Below are 27,509 nucleotides of genomic sequence, written 5' to 3' on the forward strand. Positions count from 1 at the left end.
TTGTAGCCCAAATGGTGATCTTCTAGTTGGCACAGTTGGTGAGCATGTGAAAAGCTTATAAAAGACATAGTAATGTTGTCAGATTTTTGGCGATTGAGAAATCATAATGTAGTATAATGATTTGTTTAGGTTATTGTAGGTCATGTTAAAAAGATAAAAACAGCCTTCAAAGAGAAATCAGATTTGGGCCACTTTACCTACAGCGTAAACATAGCCCGACTGTATGTTGTTTTTTTTTACCATTTTTCAAATGTGTTTACCATCAATATAAGCTACTTTTGACCTATTCTGCTGCTTTTACTTCAGTATTAAGTTGGATTGGGTTTGGCCACTCCAGGGTTATGACTGCTTTTCATTGAAACAGTGTAGTTATTTTTCACCTTAATACATGATGAAGTGAACTTTCCATGTTTAACTGAAGACCTGCTCATTAGTACAGTTCATTAAAGCACAAGTTGGAGCCCCAAAAAAAAAAAACATAAGGCTAAAAACAGAACTGAAAATCTATATTTTTCACACCACACATTAACATGCAAACACTGGTAAAGGCAAAGTTTCAATTTAATTTACAGAAGACGTCTTTTACACTCACACACAGCCTCTAAGAAATCCCTTTATAATGTCCCGCTCCAAAGCTTTTGAATGACATTGTTTCTCTGCCTCCTTGACTTTCCTGAAGACTAGTAGCTAAAACTAAATCCAAACAGTTAGAAGGGGAGGAAATGAAGCGGCAGCGTCGGCTAACCTTAAACCCCCTGAATTATTTCTAACGAAGGAGAGGATTGTGGAGAAACAACACTTTGTCAAGAAACTGGAATGAGGACTTTGCGGAAGCAAGCTGCAGTAGTCACGCCACCCACTGAGGGTCTAGTAGTTCGGTGCAGATCAACAGATTTTAAAGTGACAGTTAGCAAGCACTTGGCCAAAAAACAAACCAGGGTTTAAAGTTGTTAGTCTCAGATCCAGCTTTGGAGTCCTTTAAACCACAACTCTCCTAGTGCTCAGTAAGGTCAGGAATATACACAAGGACGGCTTGGTGACGGTTCTAGGATCTTGTCAAACACCAAATAAGACTCTGCCATTGAGGGGAATAGAAAATAACCCAAATGGTGGTCTTGAAGTTGGCACAGTTAGTGTGCAAACAGCATTTAGTGTGAAAAACTCGTAAAATACACAAGAAGCCACAAGGATGTCAGATATTGGGTCTCAAAACCTTCATCTGGGAGACCACTGAAAGGTACAGGTTCATTGGAAAATCAGCTCATAATATCAGAGACCAGGAGAAGGTGTTTTAATTTTTTTTGTTTGTTTGGCAATAAGGTCTCTATATCAGTTTACTTAGAGTGAAATGCACAGCCGTGGGAAAATTACTGAATTCATGGCAATGACAGACGATGTGACGGGCCGGTCGTGTGCTGCGACTGCAGGTGAGGCTTTGTTCCAGGTTGACACTCTGCTTTAAGGCAGGCCCTGGATTTTCCTCCTCAGAGTCTGGGCTTTGTCCTTCAGTTCAGGACGGCTGTCTGTTTCCATGGTAGCGAGAGAGCGCTGGAGCTGCTGCCGACTCTTCTCAGCCAGGCAATCCCACTGATCGCTGTCTGTATATAGGAACACGCAGAACATCGAGAAGTGTAAGTGAACCGTGGTGAACCAACAGACCAGATTCAATGAGTTGTAGCTGAGCTCAAATTTCAAATGAAATGGATTATTAGAAGTAAAGCAAAGTAAAAACTTCAGCAACCTCCAATCCTTTTCAGCAGGAGTTCCAGGATGGACAAAGCCTCCGTTCTTACGGATGAGTAACTTCTGTTTTCTAGAGAAGAAAAAAATAATAATAAAATTTGTGCTTTTTGATTTTAATAAATTGTCGCAGTCATGCAGTTTCAGCACTGTTCACTTTTTGACAATTTGAATCTGGCAAAAGCTCTATATATTGTGCCACAATCTTATGGTGAATGGACCAATAGAAATGCTCCAAAATGACTATTTTATATAAAATGTTATATGTGATTATATATCCTTTCATGTTTAAGGTGGTAGTAACTTCAGGTTCCTGCGGATGATCTGCCTATAAATACCTGCGGGATGGATTTACAAATTGAGCAGAGGTGGTACAGTGCAGTGATGTGTGGAAAATGATTTGCAAAGCAGATACTAATGATTGGCCGTGCCAAATACCATAGTGTGAAGGAAGAGGCTGAATCTGCAGGTGTATGAAAGTGTACGGGTATACGGGTCTACCAGCAGTGGCAGAAATCCCAGTCTACAGCAAATTCTTCTCAGAATTGTGTCCAAAAGACCAAACTGACGGACAGGGATCGCCACCGATATCTCAGCCTGAGATCGTAAATTGCTTCACAAGTATAAGGAGAAATTCCTGTAGGCTGGGGTTTCTGCCACTGCTGGTAGACCCGTACGACTGCACGCTTCCACACATCTGCGGATTCAGCTACTTCCTTCAGACTATGGTCTTTGGCCAGGCCCCAAATTCAGTCTCTCCTTTTAGCCAATAATGAACTATATCTGCTATGTGACCCATTCTCCACACATGCAACGAGACCCTCACTGCACTGTACCTCCTATTCTTAATCTATGAATCCCATCACACACCCCGCAGGTATCTTCATCCTCGTAGACATATATAGCATACATACACAAACACACCCCTACCTAGTGGCACCGCGAGCGCAGTACAGGTTTGTGACAGAACTTCAGTCAGTAGTCCAGAGTTCTGCTGGTCCCGTTCTAGCAGCAGTAACCTACAACACAACCCAGAGGAGTTTTCAACTTTGTTCAGTGTGGTTAGTTTATTTGTAGAGGTTGTGGAACATTTTGATGGACCTTTTTTGGTGCAATACAGAAATAATCTACAAAATAACCAAAATGTTTTCCACCAGAGTGAAGATCCCTTTAACCAGGCAAAGAAGCATTTAAGCATCCAAATGGTTCTCCAAGTTGTCCAATTCTATAGAGAACCACTGCCTTTACTAAAGAACCCTAATGGCAGCTGGATTCGGCCCACTCAGGAGCGTTCAGATTAGCTGGACACAGATCAGCTGGCCATATTAAAAAATATCATCACTGATAATCAGACTTGTAAGACTGTTCCAAACAATGCTGTATTTTCTCACCTTTGATAGAAAGCCTTCATGCACTGCAGAACGGCCAGCTGAACCCTCCACGTGCTCAGTTTCAGTCTATCACACATTAGCCCACACACTTCTGCCTGAAAGCGACCTGCAACACACACACCAAACAGTTATTCTATACACAGATAAGTGTCTCATGCAGTAACTCCAACACACCATCATATACAGTGTTTCTCTTCACACACCTGAACAAACATGTGTGTGTTTTTCTGGTTCTTACTTTGGGTCTGGGAGTTTTTGGGCCAGGCTTTTCCAAGGGTCTCGAATGCACACAGCAGAACCTCCATCTGTAGCTCTCGCTCTTTTGCATCTTCATCATCATCTTCATGTTTTGGTGAACCAGGTTTGTTCTGTTTATCCAGAAAATACAGTGTTCATTAAAATACAATGACAACAAGAAGTTTATATTTAAGCAATAATGTGCATCAAATTGACCCTGTGCACGTTGAATGAAGAATTATCTAGAAACATTATCTTTAGCTCAATTAGTAGTAATTTAATCATTAAACATTAACATTTAGTGAAATCAAAATACCCCCCCCTCCAACAGATCATAGTTTACTATGATAATTCACTTTTATTGTGAGCAAAAAGAAAATTAAACTTCTGCACTGCACTGGCAAAACCAACACTAGACCTAAATAAATAAATAAATAAAATTATTATTTGTTTAATTTTATTTTATTTACCAATACAGCAGAATGCCTACAACACAAACCAGAGCACATCATAATAAACTGCAATTTTGGCATTAAATTAGTCCTTTCTCTGAAACTGATGCACATCAATAATTGAACAAGCACTGAAATTCACACACTTGTTCAACTTTGTTTAGTGTGAGCATTTTAATATCTATGGTTTTTCCTGCAAGTTTAACATCTTAAGGAAAGATACACTCTAAGCAAAATGGGTTCTCTGACTTGAAATGGTTGTGGAACCCTTTTTGGTGCTACACAGAAATAATTCAGTAAAATGTATAAATCTGTAATACAGAACAAACAATTTTACCCCCCATTTTTTTGATGGCTGTGGGACAAGCCGTTCCTTTGACCACATTAAGTTAGTTTTTGTTTTTCTAAATGTTCAGTACACTAATAAAGGCCAGATGAAAAGGGTTTTGTACTTACTATTTGTACTATTTGTATTACAAATATTTTCCCTGTATTCTTAAGCTTTAAAAATGGGTCAATCTGACCCGTAACACAACAGGAGGGTAAAATCATTAACGATGTACCTTTTTGATGAGTGGGAAGAGAATGTCCGCCATTTCCTGAAAGCGGTCCTCCTGAGTGGCCTCCAAAATATCTGCTGCACAGCGCAGCGCAGCCATTTTGTAAACAAGACTCTCCTTTTTACACTCCTTTAGCACCAGGTCCAACACTTGACCCACAGTAGGCTGACCAGCCACAGGCTTCTGCAGCTCCGCACTACAAAAACAAAATGTGCACAAGCAGATGTAAAGCTGAATCGGTGGAATGGTTACCTGTGATGCGAAGCAGAAGCTTTCTTACCTGCATTTTGACACCACAGAACCAACAGCCTTTAAGAGCTCCTCCTGAAAGGGGGAAGATAGTGTTACAATGATTAGGCATATAATACTGTGTACGGCATGCTTCCTCAGTGAGACACTTCACAAAACACAGAGTAAACTAACTAAGTGTGTGTGCATGAGTACCTTCCCTGCCCAGGTGCGTCCTGCCAGGCCTTGCAGGAGTGCATTCAGCACCATACCGAGGTGAGGTGCCACCAGAGAACCGGTCTGTTGCTTAGCTATGGTGGCCATTGCAACCCCGCCCTGCGCCTTCATCTTCCATGACTGTGACTGCAAAGCCCTTTGGGTGATGGCTATGAGCTCAGTCATGTACAGCCTGATTCCTCCAAAACTGCCTAAAAAGATCAACAAAGGTGCAGAGAGATGAACCATGAGCAGGTTTACTGTATTAGAACTATTCTGTACTTATTATAAATTGTTTAGTATCTACTATGAAATATTCAGTACCTACTAAAATTATTCTGTACCAATTTAAAATGCTATACAATATTCCGTAACTACTGACATTCCATACCTACTATAAACTCTTCAGTACCTACTAAATTTATTTAGTACCTACAAAGCATCATTCAGTACCTACTAAAATGATTCAGTACCTACTAAAATGGTCTAACATCTATTATTAATTATTCAGTACCTACAAAATATTAAATCCCTACTTTAAGCTATTCAGTACTTACTATCCATTATTCAGTAATTACAAAAATTCAGTAACTATTATATTATTCAGTAGCTACTACAAATTATTTTGAAATCATCAATGATTTAATAACTATGAGAAACTATTCAGTGTCTACTATGAATGATTCAGCAACCTATTAAAATGATTTAGTAACTACTATAAATTATTCAGGAACTACTTTAATTAATAGGTAACTGCTATGAAACTAATATGTAACTTTTGTTGTAAAGGACATATTAGCCTTTAGTGTTTAAAGTGTTTAAACGAACATTTAGTAATGATGTTACTCTATAAGGACTACAAATAGACTACGAAATCCTACTAACTATAACCTGTATTATTTATATAACTTATATTATATCAAAGTCATGTTGTTAGAGGGAGGAATCGAAGCATGGGACCTTACATTTTTAGGTGTCAAAGGTTTGCATTGATCAGTGTCATCAACAGTGCAGCGATTTGGATTTTTACTGCTACATAAAATCCACTGTTTATATATGGCCTCTGCCATTTTACAGTGACGCTGTTTTCTTTGCTTATCTTCCCGTTGTAAATCTCCTCCTGTCCTTACCAGGCACATGCTCCTGCCAGACCTCGGACCAAAGGTTGGCATCACCGCTGACTCCTTGCTCGTCAGCCTGCTGGTGCATTCCCAGGAAGGCCAAAGGCAGGGCAACGCCTGCATGAGCCTTCAGCACATCAGGACTGTAGTGACTGATTGAGTGCATGGTCAGACAGCACGAGGACTTATACACGGCTTCTGGAGAGAGAACAGGTAAGGGAACAACAAAAAACAAAAAAAATGAAAGGATAGGAAATTAAAATAAACAATGGAAAATGTGGGAGTGAAAAAATGGAGCATATTAGACTAATTTCTTATTTCTGTACAAACGTCTTACCTTCTTTCTCCAGGTACCAAGTGCTGAGTTTCTGCAGGAGCTTCTCCACACTGCTGTCCTTTGCTGTCTGCAAGGGAGGAAGACCACACTGTATTCCAATATCTGAACCTGCTTATGAAATTATCTTTTGACAGTTACTGGAAGGTGCATGAAAAAAAACAGCACCACTTACCCGGACCAGATGACCGATAGCAAAGGCAAAAGACTTCTGAACTACAACACTGCGGTCATGGATCCCATTCAGAAGTGCACTCATTAGTTTACCTACAAATGAAGGTAACACAAGTCAGGAGGGTGGGGGTGGGGGGCATAAAATTAAGTATTTATTTAATAATTTTAAAAACTGCTATTAAATCATTACAATGATTACTCATTCAACAAAGCAGGATTAACTATGCTTTAATGCATTTGCATAATGTTCATAAATTCAGAATTTTGCTATGCTGTCACTACTGCAATACTTTCAAAGGCCGCCTGCCAGTCTCCATTAAGCCTTGGGAGCGTTACCTTATAGCTACATTTTCTCTGATGATAATATAAGTACCATATAAATTCATCTGGGCTAGCTTCTGACATTATTTAATTAATTATAATGATCAATATTGTCTATATAGACAGCATCTATTATTTAAAAAAAAACTATTGCATGAACTGAATAAATAAGGGGATTGTTTTCTTAACAAAGGAAAATAAAAATCCACCATTCACTCCATATGGTCTACAAATCACACCGTGATTCGTGAGATTAGATTTTTTTTATTTTTATTAGCCACTATACAGGGAGCCAATCGGAACAGAGGATGTTTACATATATTAGTATTAAAAATATATTATATATTTATACATACGCACATACATATATTATTTTAATGTTTTAAAAGATGATCATGTATGTGTGTATTTATTTGTGCTTGCTTTTCTATACATTTTTGGATAAATCAGGTGGCACAGGAAAGAGACCTATAAGGCACTTTTTTTGAATCACTGCAATATTCACAAGTTACAGGTGAATTACCTGAGTAGGGCGTGAGGTCTTGAGGGCACTGCACTGTCAGTGAAACAATCACACTGGCACAGCCACCCTGTAGATAGTACCAATGTTAGAGAGCGAGGAGGTGTACGCATGCATGTCTATATGATTATACCTCAGTAACCATAAGGTAGAGTACATTTACCTTTGTTCCAAGACCGACTCCACTCTTCAGCAGGTCACAGAGCTTTGGCACCAGCTCTCCCAACACAGACACATCTAAATGCTGCAGACACTATACCAACAACATAAACGTCCCACAATTAACCAATCAATAAATCATTCAACCAGCATATACAGAAACAATATCTCACATAATCCATAACAAAACGAAAAACATGATTTGGCCACTTTTACCAGCAAGGCAAAGCGCTTGTTTACAATCAGCCGGAATTTTAGCAGTGGCACTGCAAAGAGCAAAAGAGGCGAGCAAGGAGAGTTCTTACCATGTTAACAGTCTCCATCATGGGTGAAGACTTGGCTGCACTCAGTCTGGCAGTGTCCATAGCGCTCTGTGTAGAAAAAAGAAATTGCATCTCATTGCCAGATCATACATGACTCATATCCAGAGTTAAGAGGCTGTGAAGATGGGATGAGACACTCGTCTTTGCCTCCCGCCATATGTGTGCGAGTGTCTGTCTGTAGCTCTGTTTGAAACTAAACGAATGAATACTCAGAAACTCGTCTTCTGCCTCTCCTCATTTATACACTACTATACACAGATATTCCCCTGCTTTACTGAAGCTACGACTCTGGTAAAACTTTTTCAGGCCCCAAAATAATTCGTCCATATGAGTAAAGGGACGTTTTCACAGGAAATATGAGGAATTTCTAAAATCAGACTTCAATTGTTCAGATTTAGGGTCAGATTTAGTATCTCTTCACACAGTGCTCTAGGTCACATGGGGATCATTGGAGAGAGAGCAGAGATTGTTCTAAACATTTTAATATAAATTCATGTGGGTTTTATTTTATAGGCAAGTGCCTTTTATGTTTGAATTGTATTCTATATTATTAAAAGCATCCAAAAATCATAAATACATAAAAATAAAAAAATGAACTGAATTCTTTTATGCGTGTGATGTTACATATTTTCCTTTCCATTAAAGTCAATGCTACTAACCACAGACCTAATCCACACTTTTTAGTCTATAAGATGCATTTTTAGGAAGTACACGTCACAAGGATTCAGAGATGCCACTAACCTTCTCCTGCTCAGTGGCTCTCAGACTGAGGTAGTTGAGCACCTGTGGTTCTAGTACGCTCAGTGCCTCCAGCAAAGCCGGGATGAGACGGGGGGCGTGGGGTTTCAGGCGGCTGCCTGCCGCTTTACTGATCTTCACTAATGTCTGGATACTGATACACACACAAGCAAGGACAGGGTCATGATGTCAATGAAACCGTATCCTAAAAGAAACGGATTAGGCTGTACTAGACAGTGGCTTTCCTACCTGAGAGAGCGCACTTCTGCTACATTGCTGACGATTCCCTTGTCCAACAAAATTGGCAGCAGCACCCCAACAATTCGCTGAGCGGATGCTCCTGTTGATTCACACATCCTCACACACACCTGTCAATAAAACACAACACGTATACACAATGTCAGACTCTGCTCACTTGTCTCAGCTTTGAAAGAATCCCTTTAAAATAATGCTGCAAGTGCCAAAGTGTGCATTAGCATTCAGACACACATGAACTTTACCTTACTGAGGGTCTTCAGAGTCAAGTCTGCAGCCTTTCTTACAGATTCCTGAAGTATAAACGTCATAAAAGGGGTCATTTACAAACATTATGTAATTAAATTTAAGCTAATTACAAAGCTAGCATACAAGATACAATACAATAATCCCTAAATATCATAAGTCACCTTGATATCGTCCAGAACCCGGAACAGAGTCTCCCAGATTTCTGTTAGGTGGTCAATGAGGTCATCTGCCTGCCTTCCACGAATGAGATCATTCAAAGCCAAACAGCTACAGACAAAAACAAAAGTATATGAAATCCACCATTTGGACAATAGTATAGGGACACCTGCTCATTCATTGTTTCTAACAACAAGTGTCTTTAGATACATGAAGGGGTGTCCACAAACATTTGGATATATTGTGTACCTAAAAGTTTTTTTTTCCCCCCCCATCATCATCATCATCATAATCATCATCATATTCTGTGTCATGCGTATGAACTCAAATCAAATGTATTACCAGGACTCCCGAACTCTCCACATATTACTGGTCAGGTTGGATATGACGTCCTGAAAGATCTCCTTCAAGTATTTATCCACCTGGGTTGAGGAACAAAACACAGATCACTTCATATTCAGGTTTAGTTTTGGTGTGAAGCTAAGGGAGCGATATAGGGAGAGATATAGGGGGATGATACAGGGGGAGAACCATGTGTGATGAAATCTCACAGTATTCTTGTCTGTGACAAGGGCGTCCCAGATGCTGGTCATGGCTTGCCGGATGGCCAGGTTGGGATCAAACTGGTATCTGTAGAGACGGGGCACCAACTGGGGCAGGAAAGGGGCGAGCTGCTCTCCTGCCTTTGCTGCAATGATGTTGAACCCAAATGCTGCCCCCTACAGTAGAGGCGCAAACAAGGCATAAGGGTGAGAAAGAAAAAAAAAGTAGATAGAAAGAAAAGAAAAAGTAGATAGAGGGTGGATTAACATACATTACTTATAAATCTTCCTATAGTCTAGCTGACACACTCAATTTGTCTAAGAAATAGATGCATCTGAGAATATGCTACCTAGCCTTTGGACTGCACATGCTACGGTCATCTCACAATCAACTGATTATTGAACATTTATTGCATAAATTCATAATCACTGCACAATTCAAATTTTGGACAGTTTCAGTACATATCACGGTATAGTTGATATAGGATCGACCTTTTTCACAGTGTTAATGTTCTAATATTTTACCATATAATTTGATACTGACTTGTGTTTAATGCTTATACATGTGCTGCTCACCTTTCTAGAGTTCCACATAGCATGGTGATTGGCCAGGTTCATAAATTTGTAAACAAGATCTGGCTGGTTCAGGTCACTAGCCAGTGAGCACAGCTCTTTGTAGGTAGAAAGTCCATGTCTGTCAACCAAAAGACAGCTTTTAGTTATTTCTTCAGGTAAAATAACAAGTATAAGTCCTGAATAAGTCATAATTGTGTATCATGTGTAATAGAACTGATCAGATCCTAAACCTCCTGCCCCACAAATCATTTCAGTTGATTAGTGAAATGCATAAGAACACACTGTATAGACAAAAAGACCTACCCATCAGGTGCTTTACCGAGAGTCTCGCCTTGAAAGACCTCAGTGTCCTCAGATACGGTGTGTTTGGCTCTAATGTGCGCACACACACACACACACACACACACACACACACACACACACACACACACACACACCATTTAAAAGCAAGTAAAGGAGAATGAAATAATTAATCATACATTATATACTGGACATTATGAAATGGCAGCAGAATAATATTAAAGCTAAATGCTCTTCTGATGCACTCTCGCTCACCCTCGGCGAACGCTGAGTGAGTATTCAAGATTTATGGAACACTTATCACTCACTCAACATGCTGGATGATGGACGACTAATGATCGAATGGAAATACACTGCTTACCTTTTCCCAGTCATAAGAGTCTCCACTAGAGTTGACACCAGTTCCTGCTGATCCTGCTCTCCACCCAGTTCATACACCAAACCCAGGCCTTTCGATGCCACGTCCTGACTGAGCTCTGCACACGGACATACACGTCATCAAAAATGTGCAACTAATGAGCTCCCTCTATCACTAGCAAGTCCCCAACAGTAGGAGGGTAAAGACTAGAACACCACATGTGAAGCCAGTAACTGCCTGTTTGAAGGCAGACAGTGCACTCAGAGCAACCGACTCTTAGACTCTGGTTGCTGTTGGCAAGCAGTATGACCCAGAAGTCGCTTCTCAGCGATCCTCAGATCATAGCGCCAGCATCTTAGTCCACTGGACCACTCAGAGACCCCGCAAAAACAGTAACGGCCTCAACATAATTCAATATAACATTTAAAACAATACTTAGTTACAGAAGATAGCTTAAAGTGCTGTATATATGAACTCACCATCTGGGTCCGATAAAATGGAAATGAAGGCTGTCTGAATCTCCTTCAAATGCGACTGCAGCAAAGAAAGACATCAAAGAATCATCACATTTATACAAATATATACACACACACACACACACACACACACACACACAACTGTACACTTTATATGTACGCTCTGCCACAAGCTATTACAATCAGATTTTTCAGCAAATAGTATTTACACCTTGTAAGGACACCTAAACCTTAGCTTATTCCACAATTGCTATTTCACTATTATTTGACTTAATATCACATATAAATAATATAATCACATTTACGGAAAAATACTGTTTTTTTAAGCAGTTAAAAAGCCTTATTGTCATTTTACTGTATATTAAATTTACACTACATAATAACAAATGTATTTACATAGTTAAGTGCATTTTTACTGAAGTTACACTCTTCATCAACAAGTTTACAGATTTCTTTCTTCGTTGGAACAACGCATGATATAACGAATGCTGTTTGTGTAGTGCGTGTTGGCTAATATTTACCCGAATCTCTTTATGCTCGCTTAGCTTCTTCACGAGTGAGAGGAGCCATATGCAGGCAGCCTGACGAACGTGAGGGTTCTGACTCACTATGTACTTAGACAAGATAGAGCTCAACACCCAGGGCACCACATCGTTATTCTTCACATCTAGAAGACGAGAGAGAGATGAGTGTATCATGTAATGAAGACAATGGGGGATTCCCAACACAAGTACGCCACGTTGGGACTGCTGTATCTGGTTATTTGGCTGCGCCAAGTCGCATGTGAGCTTTTGAATGAAGCAGTACTTGGGCCGCGACTGATCACACATCACTAGAACACATGAACACAAGTACAGACGAGCGCAGATTATGAATCGGCCACTTCTAATTCAATCTAGATTCTAATGTTTTCAGTAACATAAAACCTCTATGGTTACAGATGCATGTATAAAATATGGTGCTTACCATAGAAATCGACTGTTCCATCTTCTATGCATGAAGACTTTTTATTTGATGTGTTATTTAATTATGAATCATATACATTTAACTTACAACTTATTTTTAAAGAATTCAAATTATTATACTGCATTAATAATGCAATTTAGGCTATTTAAAAGTGTGGATATGAACAAGTGTGTTTCATATGGGTAATATGAATACATCAAATTAATTAATTTAAATGTGTACATGTACATTATGAAATATATTTCATATATCTGACTCACAACGCTGGTGCATGCCTACTTCATGTTGTTACATTTTGTTGTTGTGAAGATAATAATAATAATTTGTGTGTAAGAACATAAACAATCAGGGTCTAGTTCTTATTAGCCTCAGATATCTGACCTGTTGTGTAACTCTTGCAAACAAACACAGATACAATACACTCATACACAATAGTGGCTTCCTCACAGGTCTGCGTGAACACATGCAAGCGCACACTCACTCTCAGGAGGGCAGTACTGGTCCTCAGTGCAAGTCCAGACATCTCTGGCAGCCCCAGAGCCAGTTCCCACAGAAGCACTGGTAATGGCCTCACCGACTGTAAACTGCAGCTCGACTTGCTTAGCCTGAAAAGAAAAGAGAAATGGGGCTCAGAACTGTGGTCTGAAGTTTCAGCACCATAAACACTTTCAGATTTCAAGGTGCTGCAAAGTTGAGTCTTGTAGATGAGAAGATGGCTTCAGTTACCTCTACTGAATCCATGAGACCCTGCAAGAGTTTCTTCTGGTGGGGGAAATCTCCATCTCCGACTGGAAGGAACCCGAGAGTCTGGACTGCACGCTCCTTCATCTGCCAAAAGAAAATGAATAAATCAATTAATTTTGGGACAAAATAAATAGTACAATTCAGACCAGAGCTATTTAACCTTATACAGAACATGTAGGACAGATTCCATACATGCTTGTTATTGCCTGCGGTGTAACTGGGATGTCTATTGGGCACATCATCTTTTTTATAGGTCAGTGTTAGCCTGTTACCTTGCTACTCTCTTTGCCGGACGGTATCCGGGCGAGCAGGTTTTCCACCAGGCTGAATTTGGTAAAGCCGTCTCCCTCTCCCGGTATCAGCAGCTCACCATTACGCCCAATCTCTCCCAGAGCTGTTACTGCAGCGACCGTCAGCAACGGAGACCCATTGTCCAGAAATGACCCTGCGGAGCCATCAAAACTTTCAGCGACTGAGTGACGTGAAAGTAGTTTGGAGTTCATTTTGCGCTCAATATACATTACAGATACCATAATAATAAATGAATAAATGATAAATAAGCATATTTGTCCCTTCAGAGCAACTCAGCAACTTTCACAAATGATGGGGCAGCAAAAGACATTACAAAAAAAACAACAACACATGTATGTTTGCATCAGACTAACTTAATCAGCGCACCACGTGAGACCAGATCTGGGAGTGTGGGAATTTAAGGAAATAGAAAATAAAAAACACACAGACAAAACCAGACAATATCAAATAACTTATATCCATACCGATAGTTCTGGTTGCCATGGTGATCAGCTCCTCATCCTCTTTGGGTGTGTCACTCATGTTCAAGCCTTGTCTTCGGCTCATGTACCTGCCCACCATATAGCCTAGAGCCAAAATGGCACCATGCTGGGTCTCAGGACTCTGTTTCAAAGGGAATATTTTTGTTTATGAAGGCACAATAATCTTTAGGTCATGCTTTTAATAACACTACACCACACACCCACACACACACACACACACATACATACATACATACATACATATATATATATATATATAGCAAGAGAGAGACAGAGAGAGAAATTTTACTGAATGCCTATTAAATATTAAATGAAACTCCAAGTTGAGTGTAAATGCCTGTCTATTAAATGTAACTCTACACCTAACCCATACCATTTAGGGCTAGGTTTAGGTTTGGATTTGAGGTTTAGGTTACGGTCAGGGTTACGGTTAGGTGTAGGGTTATATTTAACTTACATTCAACTCCGCTTAGTTGCCATTAGCAAGGCATCTGAAATTGGACCTTCCCAGTATGTATATATATATATATATATTACATACACATACATACATACACACACACACACACATACATACATACTATATATATGCAGGTGGTACATACGTGAATGTCTTTGGTGATCTTGATCAGGTTTTGTACCGCTGTTTTGAGTTCATTGCCAGACATGGTGGAGACGACCACGGCGTAGAGCTGAGCAGCCAGCTCTCGCATGTCTTCCTTATTGGTGTTCATCAGACCCTGAAACACAAACAAAGCAATTAACATTTCTACCAGTAATATCCAACGTTGTAGCTCAATACATGCATCTGCCCAAGCAATTGATCTCATTCAGCTGGGGGAAAATAAATCAGTCTGACTGAACCACTTACTTTTATCCAATCGATTCTGTGGACAAATCTGGGAGCGAGTTTCTGAGGGCAGACAGACACCACCTCCAACAGGCAATACATCACAGGAATACCTGAAGCAGAGACCAAGTTGAAATTATTATTATTATTATTGTTTGAATATATTCAAATATTGTTATATTTACAATATAACAATATTTGAATAACATTGGCTAACATTGCTAACAAATACAGGACTGTTACCAATCTCATCTCATCTTCAAATACATTCTAAAATAATTATTATTTGCTTCAGACATGTGTTGATTCAAACTGGACTTAACCACATATTTGGATGGTAAAAGTAGTTTTATAGAGATGGTTTTGTAGAGGTTACTCAAAATTGTTGCCACCTTTCATTAATTCATGTATTTATTTATTTATTTTTATACTAAAGTAAGTCAGACCATCTTCTGAACCACACTGACTTGTCTGCGCTAAACAAATGAAGGTCCTGGATGCATTTTAAATAAGTTAGAAGACATTTATGGACATTTAGAGAGATAAAATTGGGGACAGTCCAAGTCCAGTGTTTGTTGCTTGTTTGTAGCTTGGCATCTCTTTCTAAACTAAAGAAGCAAACTTATAATATAATAAATGCCTTTTCAGACCGACTGTATCTGGGGTCTGTAATAAATCATGTTTATTTCATTTTTATCAACCATTTTTTTATTAAAAAACTAAAATTTTACAAAAATGGAAGATAATTATTAAGAATTAAATAAATGTGAAAATTGTCAGTTTGATAATCAAACTAGCTACTTGCTAACATATGCATTAGATGACGTGTGGTGTGGAGGTGGAGGGGTTGTTGATGTTCTTTGTATTGAAACAGGATCCATTACAAAATTCAATTAGTCCATGACTGATCTCAGTCAATTTGCACAAGCAGCCATTTACAGTTAATACCACCTACTGGACAGTCTCTGAACTGCAATAACAAACCCGCTAAAATTGCTAAAATGCTACTTAAAGAAGTTAAATATTACTGCCTATAAAGGTGGATTTGAGGAGGAGTAATCAGGTAGTTCAACAAGTATCTTAAGCCTGCAAAATGCTGTATGGGCCAGCCCAAGCTGATTTACTGAATCAGGTGTGCCAGAGCTACAGGAACACTAAACCATGCTCCCTCATTCACCTCCGACAGCTGACAGGAGCTGCTGCAGAAGTTCCATGTAGATCTGCACCGGACTGGCCTCGCTGCCTTTGGGCGCAGAGGATGAGGGAGGGGTCTCGTTCGCCAGCAAAGACCGAACATAGTGTCCGATAAGAGGGGCGTCGTCCTGCATATCAATCAAACTCTGGGAAGTCGGCGTGACTCCAGCACTATGAGCCAGACACATCCTGAGGTACAGGATGATCTAGAGACAAACAAAAATGATATTTTATCTTATTATTTATTAATACACCCAGTCAATACATCATTAGTATAAACTCAGAAACAGAAGGTCAGTGTACAGAGAGAGAAATTCACACTGCATAGGTACGCATTTATTTTATTTTAGCTCACCTCCTGAAACGTGGCAGGGTTGAAAGGAAGTGTTGAGGTTCCAACAATGTATTTCGCTGGACTCTTCATTCTCTCAGCAGCCTAATAAATATATGAACGCAGACATTAATGGTTGCATTTTAAGTATTTTACTATACATAAAACACACAGTAAAAGATACAAAAAGTATACTTATACTCTTTCTTTCTCTCTCTCTCTCTCTAATATATATATATATATATATACACACACACACACACACACACAAACACACACACACTATATGTACTATACACACACTATATGTCCACTGAAATCCCATTACTACATTATCCAAAGGCAATGGAGATTTAACATAGACAGATATCCAAAAATCTTGGATTTTGCAAACTTTTTAGAAATGCAGAAAATCATCAGAATGCAGAACAACAAGCTGCTATTTGACTCCTCAGAGGATGTTCTTCTATACTTCTGACATTACTAGGGCTTTTTTTACTGGGTCTGTCAGAGACTGCTCCGTTTCCTTCACTCCTTTATTTCTACATTCATATTCAGTTTTGCAGGATATTTGCAGGACATTCGTTCTAAAAAAGAAAGTTTAAGTCAATATACTGAATAGCCTAAAACCCAGAATGATGGAAGTAGCCCTTCAGACTATGATTTTCAAGAACCCACAGATTACAGATCACAGTCAAACACCAGGCAAAGGATAAAATGCTGCCCTACCTTCTCCTGGATGTAGCTGACCATCTCAGGAAAGGACGGCATGGGTTTGGCTCCCTCTTTCTCTGTCTTCTTGGAGGAGAGAGACCTGAGAGTGCGCTGGGCCTCCCCACACACCTCGTCACGACTACAGACACGCACAAATACACATACGCAGACACACATCAGAGAGTCTGACATTATGAAGGAGTACATTATGAGCAGTAGAATGTTTATCATATCAACTTACGGGTCTCCTGCTGCTAGGAGCAGCAGGTATCTAGAGGGCACATGATCAGGTGCGAACACGGTGCTGGCAAACTTCATCGCCACCTGACGTACCTGCACTTCAGGCTGAGGTGAAGGAAGGTGCAGATTAGCAATCAAATGGGAAAAAAACAACAAAAGAAATATGAAACTATGGATTTGCTCATTTAGGGTTTCTTTTTTGGCCCAGATCCAAACTAAGTATTGACTGATACTGAAACTGATGCAATCAAACCAGTCTAATTACACTGTTATTAATGAAACCTGCAGCTGATCAGTGTCTATTAAACACTAACAATATACATAATTTGCTTATAAATGAAGAAAATTAAATTATGAAATTATGAGGAAAATAATTCTCACGATAACAAAATTTATCACGATACAATAAAATATCATCATATTGCCCAGCTCTACCCTGCAGTTTACATACAGAGCAACTGATGACCCTTTTGTGCAATATTCATAAAAATAATGAAAACAAGTAATGAAGCTATCTGGAAAGTTGCCACATTAATAATAATAATAATAATAATAAAATAACACCACAGGTCTGTTTCACTTAAACATGTAAACAGATCAGTAACAAGCATAACCTTAATTAGTCTTTTTTTACTAACCTTTCCAATGTAAGCAGCCACAAGTGCCTCCATCAGGTTCAGGAGTGCCCCCTGCAGGTTGACATATGCACCCACCATCATAGATAAAGCCTCCTGAATGGCCAGTCGCACGTCAGCCTCTTCCTGTGAGCAGCATTAAAACAGAAACTGGTTATAGAGGGGAAAAACGTTCCAGCTGGTCTCATTGTTTTGCATCATCTTTATTGATACAACTGTAATTAAAAGGCATTATTTTGGAATTACATTTAAGTTCATTAACATGCATGCATATCAAGGACTAATAGGCGACACATCTCATTTGCATTTGACCTTGCAGGTTATGATGTTTTTATGGGTTTTATATCGCAAGACATAATAATAAATAATAATAATTTTACACAATCACGTTCCAAACTCTCTTTATTCCTTAGAGTTAGAGAGATGGCATGTAAATGAGTTCTATTCAGATTGGCTAAACTGCTGTAGATTAAATTAAGGTGTATATACATAAATGCACATTAAAAAACAGTGAATTCAAAGTCAGCTTACTTTCCATAAATGGACTGTATGAACTAGAGAGTAAGGGCATATATCAATATTTTACTGAATCATGATCAATTTTGTTTATCGTGATACACAATATACTTTTATGAGTGTATCGTGAATATATTATCAGTGCAGGACATTCAGACTATAAATCACTAAACTGTTTTGGAGAGTATCTGAATAGCAGTTTTATGTGCTGCTATTGGTGCACTTAGTCTGTATGTCAAAATACACACAATAAAAACTGTGAATCATGAAAATGTATTTAAATCATGAACATTTTCAGTGTATTTCACCCTACTGGAAAGTGCACTTTTTAAAACCCTAATGTCCATTAACTACATAAAAAAAACTTATCAATTAAATGGGTTTCCATGAGTCAGGTCCTTCAATATGAGCTAATTACATGGATTTCAACACCATTTGCCAAGTAACCTATCAGAATTATTCACAGTGGTGGTGATCTGAACGAGACGCCTTGTTGTGAAAGCAGGTCACAGAAAGTTATTCCACCAGGTGATTATCAATATGCTGCCCTGAGGCACTGAGGCCGATGCAACGAGGCCCTGATCAGCAACGATTTATGACAGTTCTGTGGGTTGGGACTATAAATAAAGTGGCTATAATTGTGCTGCAGTCATGGTGACCCCACATCCCACTCATCAGCACCACCGTAAAGGATCGTCTCTGAACTCTTTCACACCAAATCCCCTCTGAACGAGCTTGTTTACATCCCGAATCCTGAATTATTCAGACATTTAGGAAAATCAATTAAATCTCCCTTCAAGTAAAGGGAGCCATTACTGCCGGCCCATACTGGCTTACACAGATAGACTCACCTTGCACATGGACTCAAAGAACTGCTGGACCAGGGCTATGTCTTTAGTGAAGAGCTGTGGCATTCGGCTAGATGTGACATACAGTGGAAGAAAAGAGATATTTGAAATGACAAAAGTGAAAATACACGTTTGTGACCGTCAAACAAACAAATAACGTGACTTACCTTGAAAGCTTTCCAACGGCCGAGTAGGCCACACACAGTAACTTGGGATCCTTAAGAGAAAAACATGTATACTTTACACTAAATGTATTGTTATTTATTTTTATTTTTTTTCTAGATATTTGCTGTGAAGAGTCTAAGAGTGCATAAAGCAAACTGAAGCTATAAATGAAAAGCACTGCTTTGAGCACACTGAAGGCTTTGTTCCTACCTCCTTGTACTCATTAATGAGCTTGGTGAGGCCATTCAGCAGCATCAGACCCAGTGGTTTGTTGGTATCAGGGCATCTGCAGAGAGAGAGGGGGTAAAAAACATAAATAAACAGGCAAGAAACATTCAGTGTGTAAAGGGGTACATTTGGCTTTACAGTTGCAAACACAAGATGTGTTGTGGTATCATTTGCTCATGAAAGTAAAAGACTGCATAGTTGCCCTGTTTTTTACGGTTCATTTAAGTCCTCAGAGGATGTTTATCTATACTATAGACTATACTATATAAACAAATAAACAGGCAAGAAACATAACACTTTGGGGTGGGGTGGTAAGGGGGTTGGTTAGACAGGTTGTGGGTAGGGCTGGGCGATATGGTCAAAATACTAGATCACGATATTTAAAGACTTACACAATATTACACAATCACAATACATGTAATCACAGACAAAAAACATCAGTAGTGACAGATTCTTATAAACTACTATTCAGAGACTGTCCCATACTGAATACAGTGATTTATACTCAACATCTGCTGCTCTTTATCTAATTAAACCAGTCCAATTACACTGTTAGTAATGAAACCTGCAGCTGATCAGTGTTTATTAAGCATTAACAGTATTCTCCATATGCTTAGAAATGTATATCATCATCACGATAAATAAAGGGTTTGATCCCAGGCTTGTTAAGCTGCCACTGTTGGGCCCTTGAGAAAGACCCTTAACTCTCCCTGATCTCCAGGCACCGCTCCAGGCCCACTGTCTACTGGGTGTGTTTGCTTAATAGCGTGTATTTGGATGTTCACTGCACTGATAGGTCAAAGGGGAGACGCCAAATTCACTGTGTCCATCACTAATGGTGAATATGGTCATCTTTGCCTTTGCTGTCGTCTGTGTGAGTGTGTCCAGTCTTGTTCTCAGAACAGCCTGAAGTCCTGGATGATTAGATCTCAAGCACCTGACACTTGTACAGGGAGGTAAGCTAGTAAAGAGAAGCTTCTTGGACTAACTGAATCTGAGCCAGAGCTCCTTGACTAGGCTCCTTGGCCTCTCCTCAACAACATCTGGAGCATTTAACGCTTGCTCTCCAAGAAGGTCACCACCCGATTCAGTCTCTTGTCATCATGTGGCTCGACTCCTGCCTGGTCTTCCAGTGTGTGCCATTAGGACCTTGATCCAGAATGCATCAGCAGTACCACTAATCTTCAATCTGCTACGTTCCCTTCACTGGCCTCCTGTGGTTGCCCATCAGATTTACAACCCTTTAAAAGACTTTTCTGGCAATGGTCGAAAGCAGGATCTATACAACAAGCACTTTGAGCTTCAAGTACAGAGCAACTTGTCCCACCATCCGTCAAGACACAGGGAAGACAAGCATCAAGACTCGCCTCTGTTTTGGACGAATCTTCCACTTTCCACTTCCATTAGAATCTTTTATTATTGCTCTTATTAGGAATGTCCCGATCCGATCCAGTGACTCCAGTAATGGATCGGGTTTTGGCTTTTAAGGTTCTGATCCACTTCCGATCCTTAGGTTTGCTGTAGCGGAGTGCCACCTGGCGTCCTTTAGGCACCATTAATAGACATGAACCTCAGCTGCTGCAGACGACCTTCTCATTTTTTGAAAATGAGACCCTAGACTGTCCCTAGAGTTCACCTGTGGTATTATTCATTAACAATTAAACTGATAAGTTTTGTAAGACCCAAAACTAAAGCTGAAGTTGGCTTTTAATGTTAACTCTCCATTCCACCTTAAATAGTGCAGTAGTGTACACAGTGTGTACGTTAACAGCAGAGCATCACTGCTGCATTATTTAAGGAGGAAGTTAGAGTTAGCTCAGAGCCTTACTGTAAACGTGATTTAGCAACGGTAAACAGATCACAGAGCAGCAGGTAAGGAGTTAGATAGTTAGATAATCTGTCAGAAGAGGAGGATCTAAACTCACAAAATGTTGGTCTATTTCCTGCTGTTTTTGTCTGCAACCCAGTCTGGTTGCAGCTGTGCACCGAAAATTATATTCTATTCCATTATCTCCATCTGGGAAGATCTAACGTTCCTCCCATCCTTTCTTTACTCTTAAATTCCGCCTGGTTAGAACCCAAGCTATGGTGGAAATGCTCTGTTCTACCACCAAGAGAACCACGCTCCTTTCTTAGGTGCTAAACCAGCCCTGAATGGCGCATTCAGAACAGAGGAGGAGGCTAATGCTAATGCTAATGCACACATGCTGATTTTAGAAACTGGTATTAAAAACTGTGGTTTTACTGTTGTGGGGCTTTATAACATATAGAAATGCAAAGATTGGATAGGTTGCAAGTCAACAGTAAAAGAGTCGGATTGGATAAGGGGATTAAAAATACAGGACCGGGACAACCCTAGCTCTTAAGTAACGCCTTACAAAAAGTGCTTTGACCGTTCATCTCAAATAAAAACCTCCGAGGTATCAGCACTGCTCTTGTAGCCTACCAAGGCTAAAGCTCTGCCTGAGTACTGCCACCATTTCTCAGAAGTGACTGAAAAGTCAGATTCACATTAGCAACACTTACACAACACAGATGTGATGTACAAACTGCAGAGTGAGAGAGAGGAGTTTGTTGTTGGTGTTGGCTCCAAACAACCCGTCATACACAACCTGAAAAAAAAGCCAACAAATGAAATCGCTGTAGTTTCTGCCTGTTACTCTTTTTAATCAGTTCATATTCTTTCATTTGTGTCTGTAGTAATCGAATAAACACTCTTGTTCTGACCTGGATGTTTGCAGGGAAACACTCAGCAGCGAGTCTGGAGCGGAGAAGGTGAGGCAGGATCTTCAGCTTTACTCTGGTGCTAACCGGCTCGTGCTTGAGCTCCCGCTTTACAGTTGCACCCTGGGTAAAGACAAAAAAAAAAGTGTAAAAACCAAGGGCTTCTCCATTTAACCAGAAAGATAAGCGTTAGAGTCAATTGAGGCCTGTTGTAAAAGGATCAGTACTAGCTATGTTTTGCTAGATAAAATTTAGATGGAGCTCTATTTATGCCACTGCTATATAGGTTATATGAACCAGTATAGATCTGTTAGGGACTTCCAAGAAAGCATGATGATCTCTGGACAAGAAAAAAATGATTGATTGATTTTATTTAATACAATTCTTATTTTTTATATTTGTTTTTTTTCCCTTTTTCTACCAGCCTGATGCTTAAGTGACCCGGAAAGAGCACAGCAACTGTGCACTCTCAGACTCCTGCCCCTGATGGCAAAGCGGCATGGCTCAGGATAATAGTGGCAGCACATTAAACCGCTGAGACACTTGGAGCCCTGAATTTTTATTTATTTATTTTCATTTTAACTCGATTTTAGTCCTCCTCAGAAGGTTTTATTTTTATATTTTTTTAATTAATAGAATAGTCGCATGTGCTTTCTGTATGTAAACTACTCCAGCATTTTCCATTTTTCAATTTTCAAGATATACACCTGGGGTATTTGGCAGAAACAGATAAGCTAGCTCTTCTACAACTTCATTCGGAATCTGAGCAGAAAACCTTTTATGTGCCTATTGTAATTATAGTTGTGTTGTAATCATATCACTCCAACCCTTCTGGAAGTCATTGATATGTCTCGGATTGTAAATATCAGTGATTTTTGGACATAGTGCTGACATGTATGGCCTGAACTGAAGGCACAGCTCCACTGATCACTGATGTAATCAGGCATTAGAAACATCAGGCCATTACAGAACATTTTCAGAAGCCTTTAAGGAGTTTAACTGGTGTCTTCAGCCCACTGAACCACACGCAACCACACTCTACCTTTGTTTTGAGTGGAATATCCCCCAGGTACACTTTGAACATCTTGTTGATTATAAGTGGGTTGTTCCAGTCGATGATGCTGTAACAGAGAACAGCACACAGCAGATGAGACGTTTCCTTTTCAGATCATGTCTGTACCTGCCGTCCTATAACAGAACACAGTACCTCTGCTTGCTTTTCAGCTCCAGGTCAGCTGCCGTGGCAACACTGTGTCTGGTGTCGCTGGAGGCCACGACCAGGTGGACGACCGTCTCCACTTCGGGTACCTGCTGCGCCTCGATGAACTTTACAATCCCCAGCTTACACTGCAGAAGGGAACGGGTACAAAGGTCTACTGGAGCATACAGGCAGGTATACGCGTAGAGTTCTCTGAGTAACACTATAGAAGAACCTTGTTATTTACAAGGTTATGCACGTTGGGGAGAAAAGGGGGAGGCGATAGCAGACTTCACCTCTCTATAGAGCCCTTGTGATTCCGTGGTAGCCTGTATAGCAGTCAGAGACGATGCAAGTTTGTAATGCTTGTTTAAACAGTTAAATCAATAATTTGAGGTTTCAGTTAAGACGTTCATAAGCTAAATAATATGTATTTCATTTGATCATCTCAAACGTAAATAAGTCTTTTCACAAGCTAGCGGCAAAGCTAAGCTACCTAGTGTAATACTGCATTACTGGCTAACCAGGACTGGATATGCTCACGTAATTAGTGCAGTACATGTTACAGAAACAGAGCTCAGAGCACAGCTTGAATGTTTATAGCAAGTAAAACTCATGGGTTAAGTCTCTGCGTAGCAGCAGTCTTGGTATTAGTTACTGTAGTTTATTAAGAGCTCTGTACTCTTTGTTTCATTTCAGAAACTGCTACTATTGTGTGTATGTGTACATATACGCCAATGTACAACAGCAACCACTGGAATGTTTCATGTCATTTAATCCAGTAAACAAGTTAAATCCATCTGATGAATTTGTGCTCTCTGACTGGAGTAATGCTGGGGTCAATATCGCTTTTAACCAGCTCAGCAGGTAAAACCGCAACAAACCTATTTATGTTCCATAATGACTTATAGATATAATAATAGATTGTACTTAACCTTTACATTAAGTGAGGGTTCTTTAGACCTCTAAAAGGTTTTCACATTAAAAACCATAAGACATCTACTCAAACATGTCACAGTCTTTTAGGGGGAATTAAGTTTGGAGGCAATCAACTTCTAGTCTATCTAGACTTTCACTTCATCACACTACTCTGTTTTCATTTGTGTTGTAGTGCAAATCAAAGTTTAGACTTGTAAAAATGCAGATTTTACAAGCATTTTTTCCCCACTGCTGATTTTTATTTTAGCAATAGTGTTCGCTAATGTCAGCAACCCTGTCCCAGACAAAGCCTGGGTCATTCCCTCACCTGCTCCAGCTGTTCAGGGCTCCACTGTGCCTCTCCAATGACTCTTTTGACAGCATAGAGGCTCATCCCTGGAGGAGGCTGTGGGAGGTTCTGTCCTGCTGCAGCTCCCGCAGCAGCACCCCCTTGTGGAGAGGAGGGAGCTGGGCGACTGGGTGGTTCATTCAGCACAAACCTGTAGAGAGGTAGGACAGGGCACTGTAAGCTGGTAGAGCAAAGTAGAGCAAATACTCATATTCAAAACACATCAGTTCAGACGGTCAGCACGAGTTTACTACTTTTACCAAGCATTTAAATGTCTGGAGTCTATAAAGGCATTTTCTAAAAAGAAATATTCTTCTTAAATTTCTTAGCCTTTAAAGATACTTGCATATCAGATAATACCCACATGGTTTATATCAAAATATGTTCAGAACAGTCTCAGTAATGAGACCCCATGCGACCTAGAGTACTGTCTGAGGAGAGGCTGGTCCTAAACCTAAAATATTAAAGTCCAATTTAAGACATTCTTCATATCTTCTATGAAAACATGTCTTTACTCATGTGGACAAACTGTTTTGGTGGTGTTTTGGTGGAGTCTCAGAATCACAAACGTAGTGGAATTTGTGAATAAAATACTATATACAAGTGTAATAAATGTAATGTATAAATGTAAAAAATGTCTCAAATTAAATTGTGTAAAATTATTTATTGAGTAGAAGTGTTGCCTGTCACTCTACTTGTGACAATAGTCAAAAACTTTGACAAAACCGACTGTTCATTAGTCGAGGTTTTCTTCACTGCATAAAAGCTATAACCAAAAAATACACAGAATAAAAAACTATTTACACTACTTTCTCTTATTTACAGGTTTTTGGCTTTTACTATTTTAAACAGATGAGAGGCAGATCACAAACACATGAATCCACCACTTATACACAGCGAGAGGCAGAAAACAAGCATCTCAAACCCATCTTCATAGCCTCGTAATTCTGGATGTGAGTCAAGTACAATTAACAAGCAAAGGAAAGGGCGAATTCCACAGATTCAGGCGCAGTATGGTCGCACAAATATTAATAGAAACATCAAGATGACGTTTTAAAGAACAGTAAAAAGACATTAAAGGATAAGTAACACACAATTAGTAAAATACACAATAATAAATAATACACAATAAGTAAAACACAGAATTTGATGCGCCAACGTCTTAAACAACTGCCAACCAAACATCTTAAACTGGAACTGATATTAAAAGTACTTCACCACGACGTACATGTTTAATTCAACATTTGACGTTTTAAAGAACAGAAAAAAAACATTAAAGGATAAGTAACACACTGAAGTGATCTTTAAGGTCTCAAGATGTCATTACTGATATTCAAATATGAGGCCTTAAAGCCATTAGAACTGTAGTGTAAATGACATACAGCCAGGATATAGCCAATCAAATCCATCACACTCAGAACATCATTCCTGAATGTGAGAGTCCAATGAAAACAATCCCAAGCTCTGTCAACATTAATTTCAGACTTTTGAATGAATTGGAGTGTATACCTGCTGCTCGAGCCAAGAGTCAAAAGGCTCTACTGTCATTTCAACTATATAGAGAGTACACAGTGAAACCTCCAGGACCATGGTGCAACACAACACAGTGTAGACAGAGAAGAAGAGACACAGATGGCAGACTAAAAAGTGTACAGGCAGGGTACAGTAAATAAATCCGAGACTGAGACAGTAGTGGGAAGTAGGGTTGTGCAATGAAATGTGCACACCATGTTAAAAACAGTAGAGTGCAGCACAGTTAGTGAGATACTCTAGCAGCTATTTCTCTCAAGTAAATAACATATGTGCAAAACACAATGTGCAATTTATGAGTCCAGTGATGCAGTGAGGTAGTATGTAAACGCCGCTCAGAACCGCTCATGTACCACCCTATGCTGTCCTGGCAAATTATGCTGTATGGGTTATGCTGCACATTAGCTGAGGCAATGGGGAACACACTTCACACAAACAGAACATCTCTTCCTCATTACACGCATGTCTAATTAACATTTCATTAAAAAAAGAACCTACCCGTAAGGCATTAAGAGAACGTCCAGCATGAACTCCAAGAGCTGGTGAACAGTCTTGGGTTTCTCAGCGAGAACAAAGGGAGATGCTTTAGACGGCTCTGTGGGATACTTCATGTGGTACAGAGTGGGAATCAGCAAATGCATCAAACTGGAAAAGAAAGAAGAAGAACAACAACAACATTATCATGTTAGAAATATGAATTATTATACTGTGGATTATTATAAGACACATAGGTGAAGTTGGACTTAAGTCCGAATTCAGGTCAGACTCACCTGTCTTGCTGAGGTTCTGGTTTGCTCTCCATTGCCGTGAGCAACGTTGGCGCTAGCTCACACTGTTTGGCCACATCCAGCCTTGGGTAGCCCATCTTTATGTAGATAATGGTGAAATTCTGAAAGCATATATGCTACTCAGTGAAAATGGATGCAGTGCAGATAGGGGATACATATCAATTTGCCTGTGTGTCATACGCCATATGGACAAAAGTATAGGGACACCCGCTCATTCACTGTGCATTAAAAGAGTTTGTCCTGTTTTTGTTGGAGTAACTGCCTCTGCTGTCCAGGGAGGAAGGCTTTCTAGTAGATTATGGAGCTTTGGAGAAGCAACAGCTTTAGTGAGGTCAGGATGTTGGATGATCA

The 27,509-nt window shown here is 39.6% G+C and overlaps 1 protein-coding gene across 1 annotated transcript in view; it reads right to left on the reverse strand.

Annotated features, from left to right (window-relative positions):
• Nucleotides 1-543: 543 nt before the first annotated feature.
• Nucleotides 544-27,509, reverse strand: part of ecpas (Ecm29 proteasome adaptor and scaffold) — a 30,526-nt gene continuing 3,560 nt past the window's right edge. The window contains exons 4-49 of the mRNA XM_072670655.1: nucleotides 27,141-27,259; nucleotides 26,869-27,015; nucleotides 24,820-24,991; nucleotides 23,583-23,722; nucleotides 23,418-23,496; nucleotides 22,379-22,498; nucleotides 22,178-22,263; nucleotides 19,634-19,709; nucleotides 19,426-19,475; nucleotides 19,262-19,328; nucleotides 17,898-18,020; nucleotides 17,261-17,364; nucleotides 17,035-17,158; nucleotides 16,330-16,410; nucleotides 15,958-16,180; nucleotides 14,802-14,893; nucleotides 14,536-14,670; nucleotides 13,913-14,051; nucleotides 13,409-13,581; nucleotides 13,119-13,220; nucleotides 12,874-12,997; nucleotides 11,948-12,093; nucleotides 11,430-11,484; nucleotides 10,954-11,068; nucleotides 10,596-10,664; nucleotides 10,293-10,410; nucleotides 9,726-9,893; nucleotides 9,517-9,596; nucleotides 9,180-9,285; nucleotides 9,015-9,062; nucleotides 8,764-8,882; nucleotides 8,518-8,668; nucleotides 7,759-7,824; nucleotides 7,458-7,547; nucleotides 7,298-7,364; nucleotides 6,455-6,546; nucleotides 6,283-6,349; nucleotides 5,955-6,143; nucleotides 4,825-5,036; nucleotides 4,661-4,704; nucleotides 4,384-4,576; nucleotides 3,370-3,499; nucleotides 3,132-3,237; nucleotides 2,671-2,759; nucleotides 1,742-1,813; nucleotides 544-1,598 (exon numbers count right to left, since the gene is read on the reverse strand). Coding sequence (XP_072526756.1) covers nucleotides 1,459-1,598; nucleotides 1,742-1,813; nucleotides 2,671-2,759; nucleotides 3,132-3,237; nucleotides 3,370-3,499; nucleotides 4,384-4,576; nucleotides 4,661-4,704; nucleotides 4,825-5,036; nucleotides 5,955-6,143; nucleotides 6,283-6,349; nucleotides 6,455-6,546; nucleotides 7,298-7,364; nucleotides 7,458-7,547; nucleotides 7,759-7,824; nucleotides 8,518-8,668; nucleotides 8,764-8,882; nucleotides 9,015-9,062; nucleotides 9,180-9,285; nucleotides 9,517-9,596; nucleotides 9,726-9,893; nucleotides 10,293-10,410; nucleotides 10,596-10,664; nucleotides 10,954-11,068; nucleotides 11,430-11,484; nucleotides 11,948-12,093; nucleotides 12,874-12,997; nucleotides 13,119-13,220; nucleotides 13,409-13,581; nucleotides 13,913-14,051; nucleotides 14,536-14,670; nucleotides 14,802-14,893; nucleotides 15,958-16,180; nucleotides 16,330-16,410; nucleotides 17,035-17,158; nucleotides 17,261-17,364; nucleotides 17,898-18,020; nucleotides 19,262-19,328; nucleotides 19,426-19,475; nucleotides 19,634-19,709; nucleotides 22,178-22,263; nucleotides 22,379-22,498; nucleotides 23,418-23,496; nucleotides 23,583-23,722; nucleotides 24,820-24,991; nucleotides 26,869-27,015; nucleotides 27,141-27,259 — 5,208 coding nt within the window. The 3' untranslated portion in view covers nucleotides 544-1,458. The remainder of the gene's footprint in view (nucleotides 1,599-1,741; nucleotides 1,814-2,670; nucleotides 2,760-3,131; nucleotides 3,238-3,369; nucleotides 3,500-4,383; nucleotides 4,577-4,660; nucleotides 4,705-4,824; nucleotides 5,037-5,954; nucleotides 6,144-6,282; nucleotides 6,350-6,454; nucleotides 6,547-7,297; nucleotides 7,365-7,457; nucleotides 7,548-7,758; nucleotides 7,825-8,517; nucleotides 8,669-8,763; nucleotides 8,883-9,014; nucleotides 9,063-9,179; nucleotides 9,286-9,516; nucleotides 9,597-9,725; nucleotides 9,894-10,292; nucleotides 10,411-10,595; nucleotides 10,665-10,953; nucleotides 11,069-11,429; nucleotides 11,485-11,947; nucleotides 12,094-12,873; nucleotides 12,998-13,118; nucleotides 13,221-13,408; nucleotides 13,582-13,912; nucleotides 14,052-14,535; nucleotides 14,671-14,801; nucleotides 14,894-15,957; nucleotides 16,181-16,329; nucleotides 16,411-17,034; nucleotides 17,159-17,260; nucleotides 17,365-17,897; nucleotides 18,021-19,261; nucleotides 19,329-19,425; nucleotides 19,476-19,633; nucleotides 19,710-22,177; nucleotides 22,264-22,378; nucleotides 22,499-23,417; nucleotides 23,497-23,582; nucleotides 23,723-24,819; nucleotides 24,992-26,868; nucleotides 27,016-27,140; nucleotides 27,260-27,509) is intronic.

This window comes from Salminus brasiliensis, chromosome 24 (genome assembly GCF_030463535.1).
Source record: "Salminus brasiliensis chromosome 24, fSalBra1.hap2, whole genome shotgun sequence".
Lineage (NCBI taxonomy): Eukaryota > Metazoa > Chordata > Actinopteri > Characiformes > Bryconidae > Salminus > Salminus brasiliensis.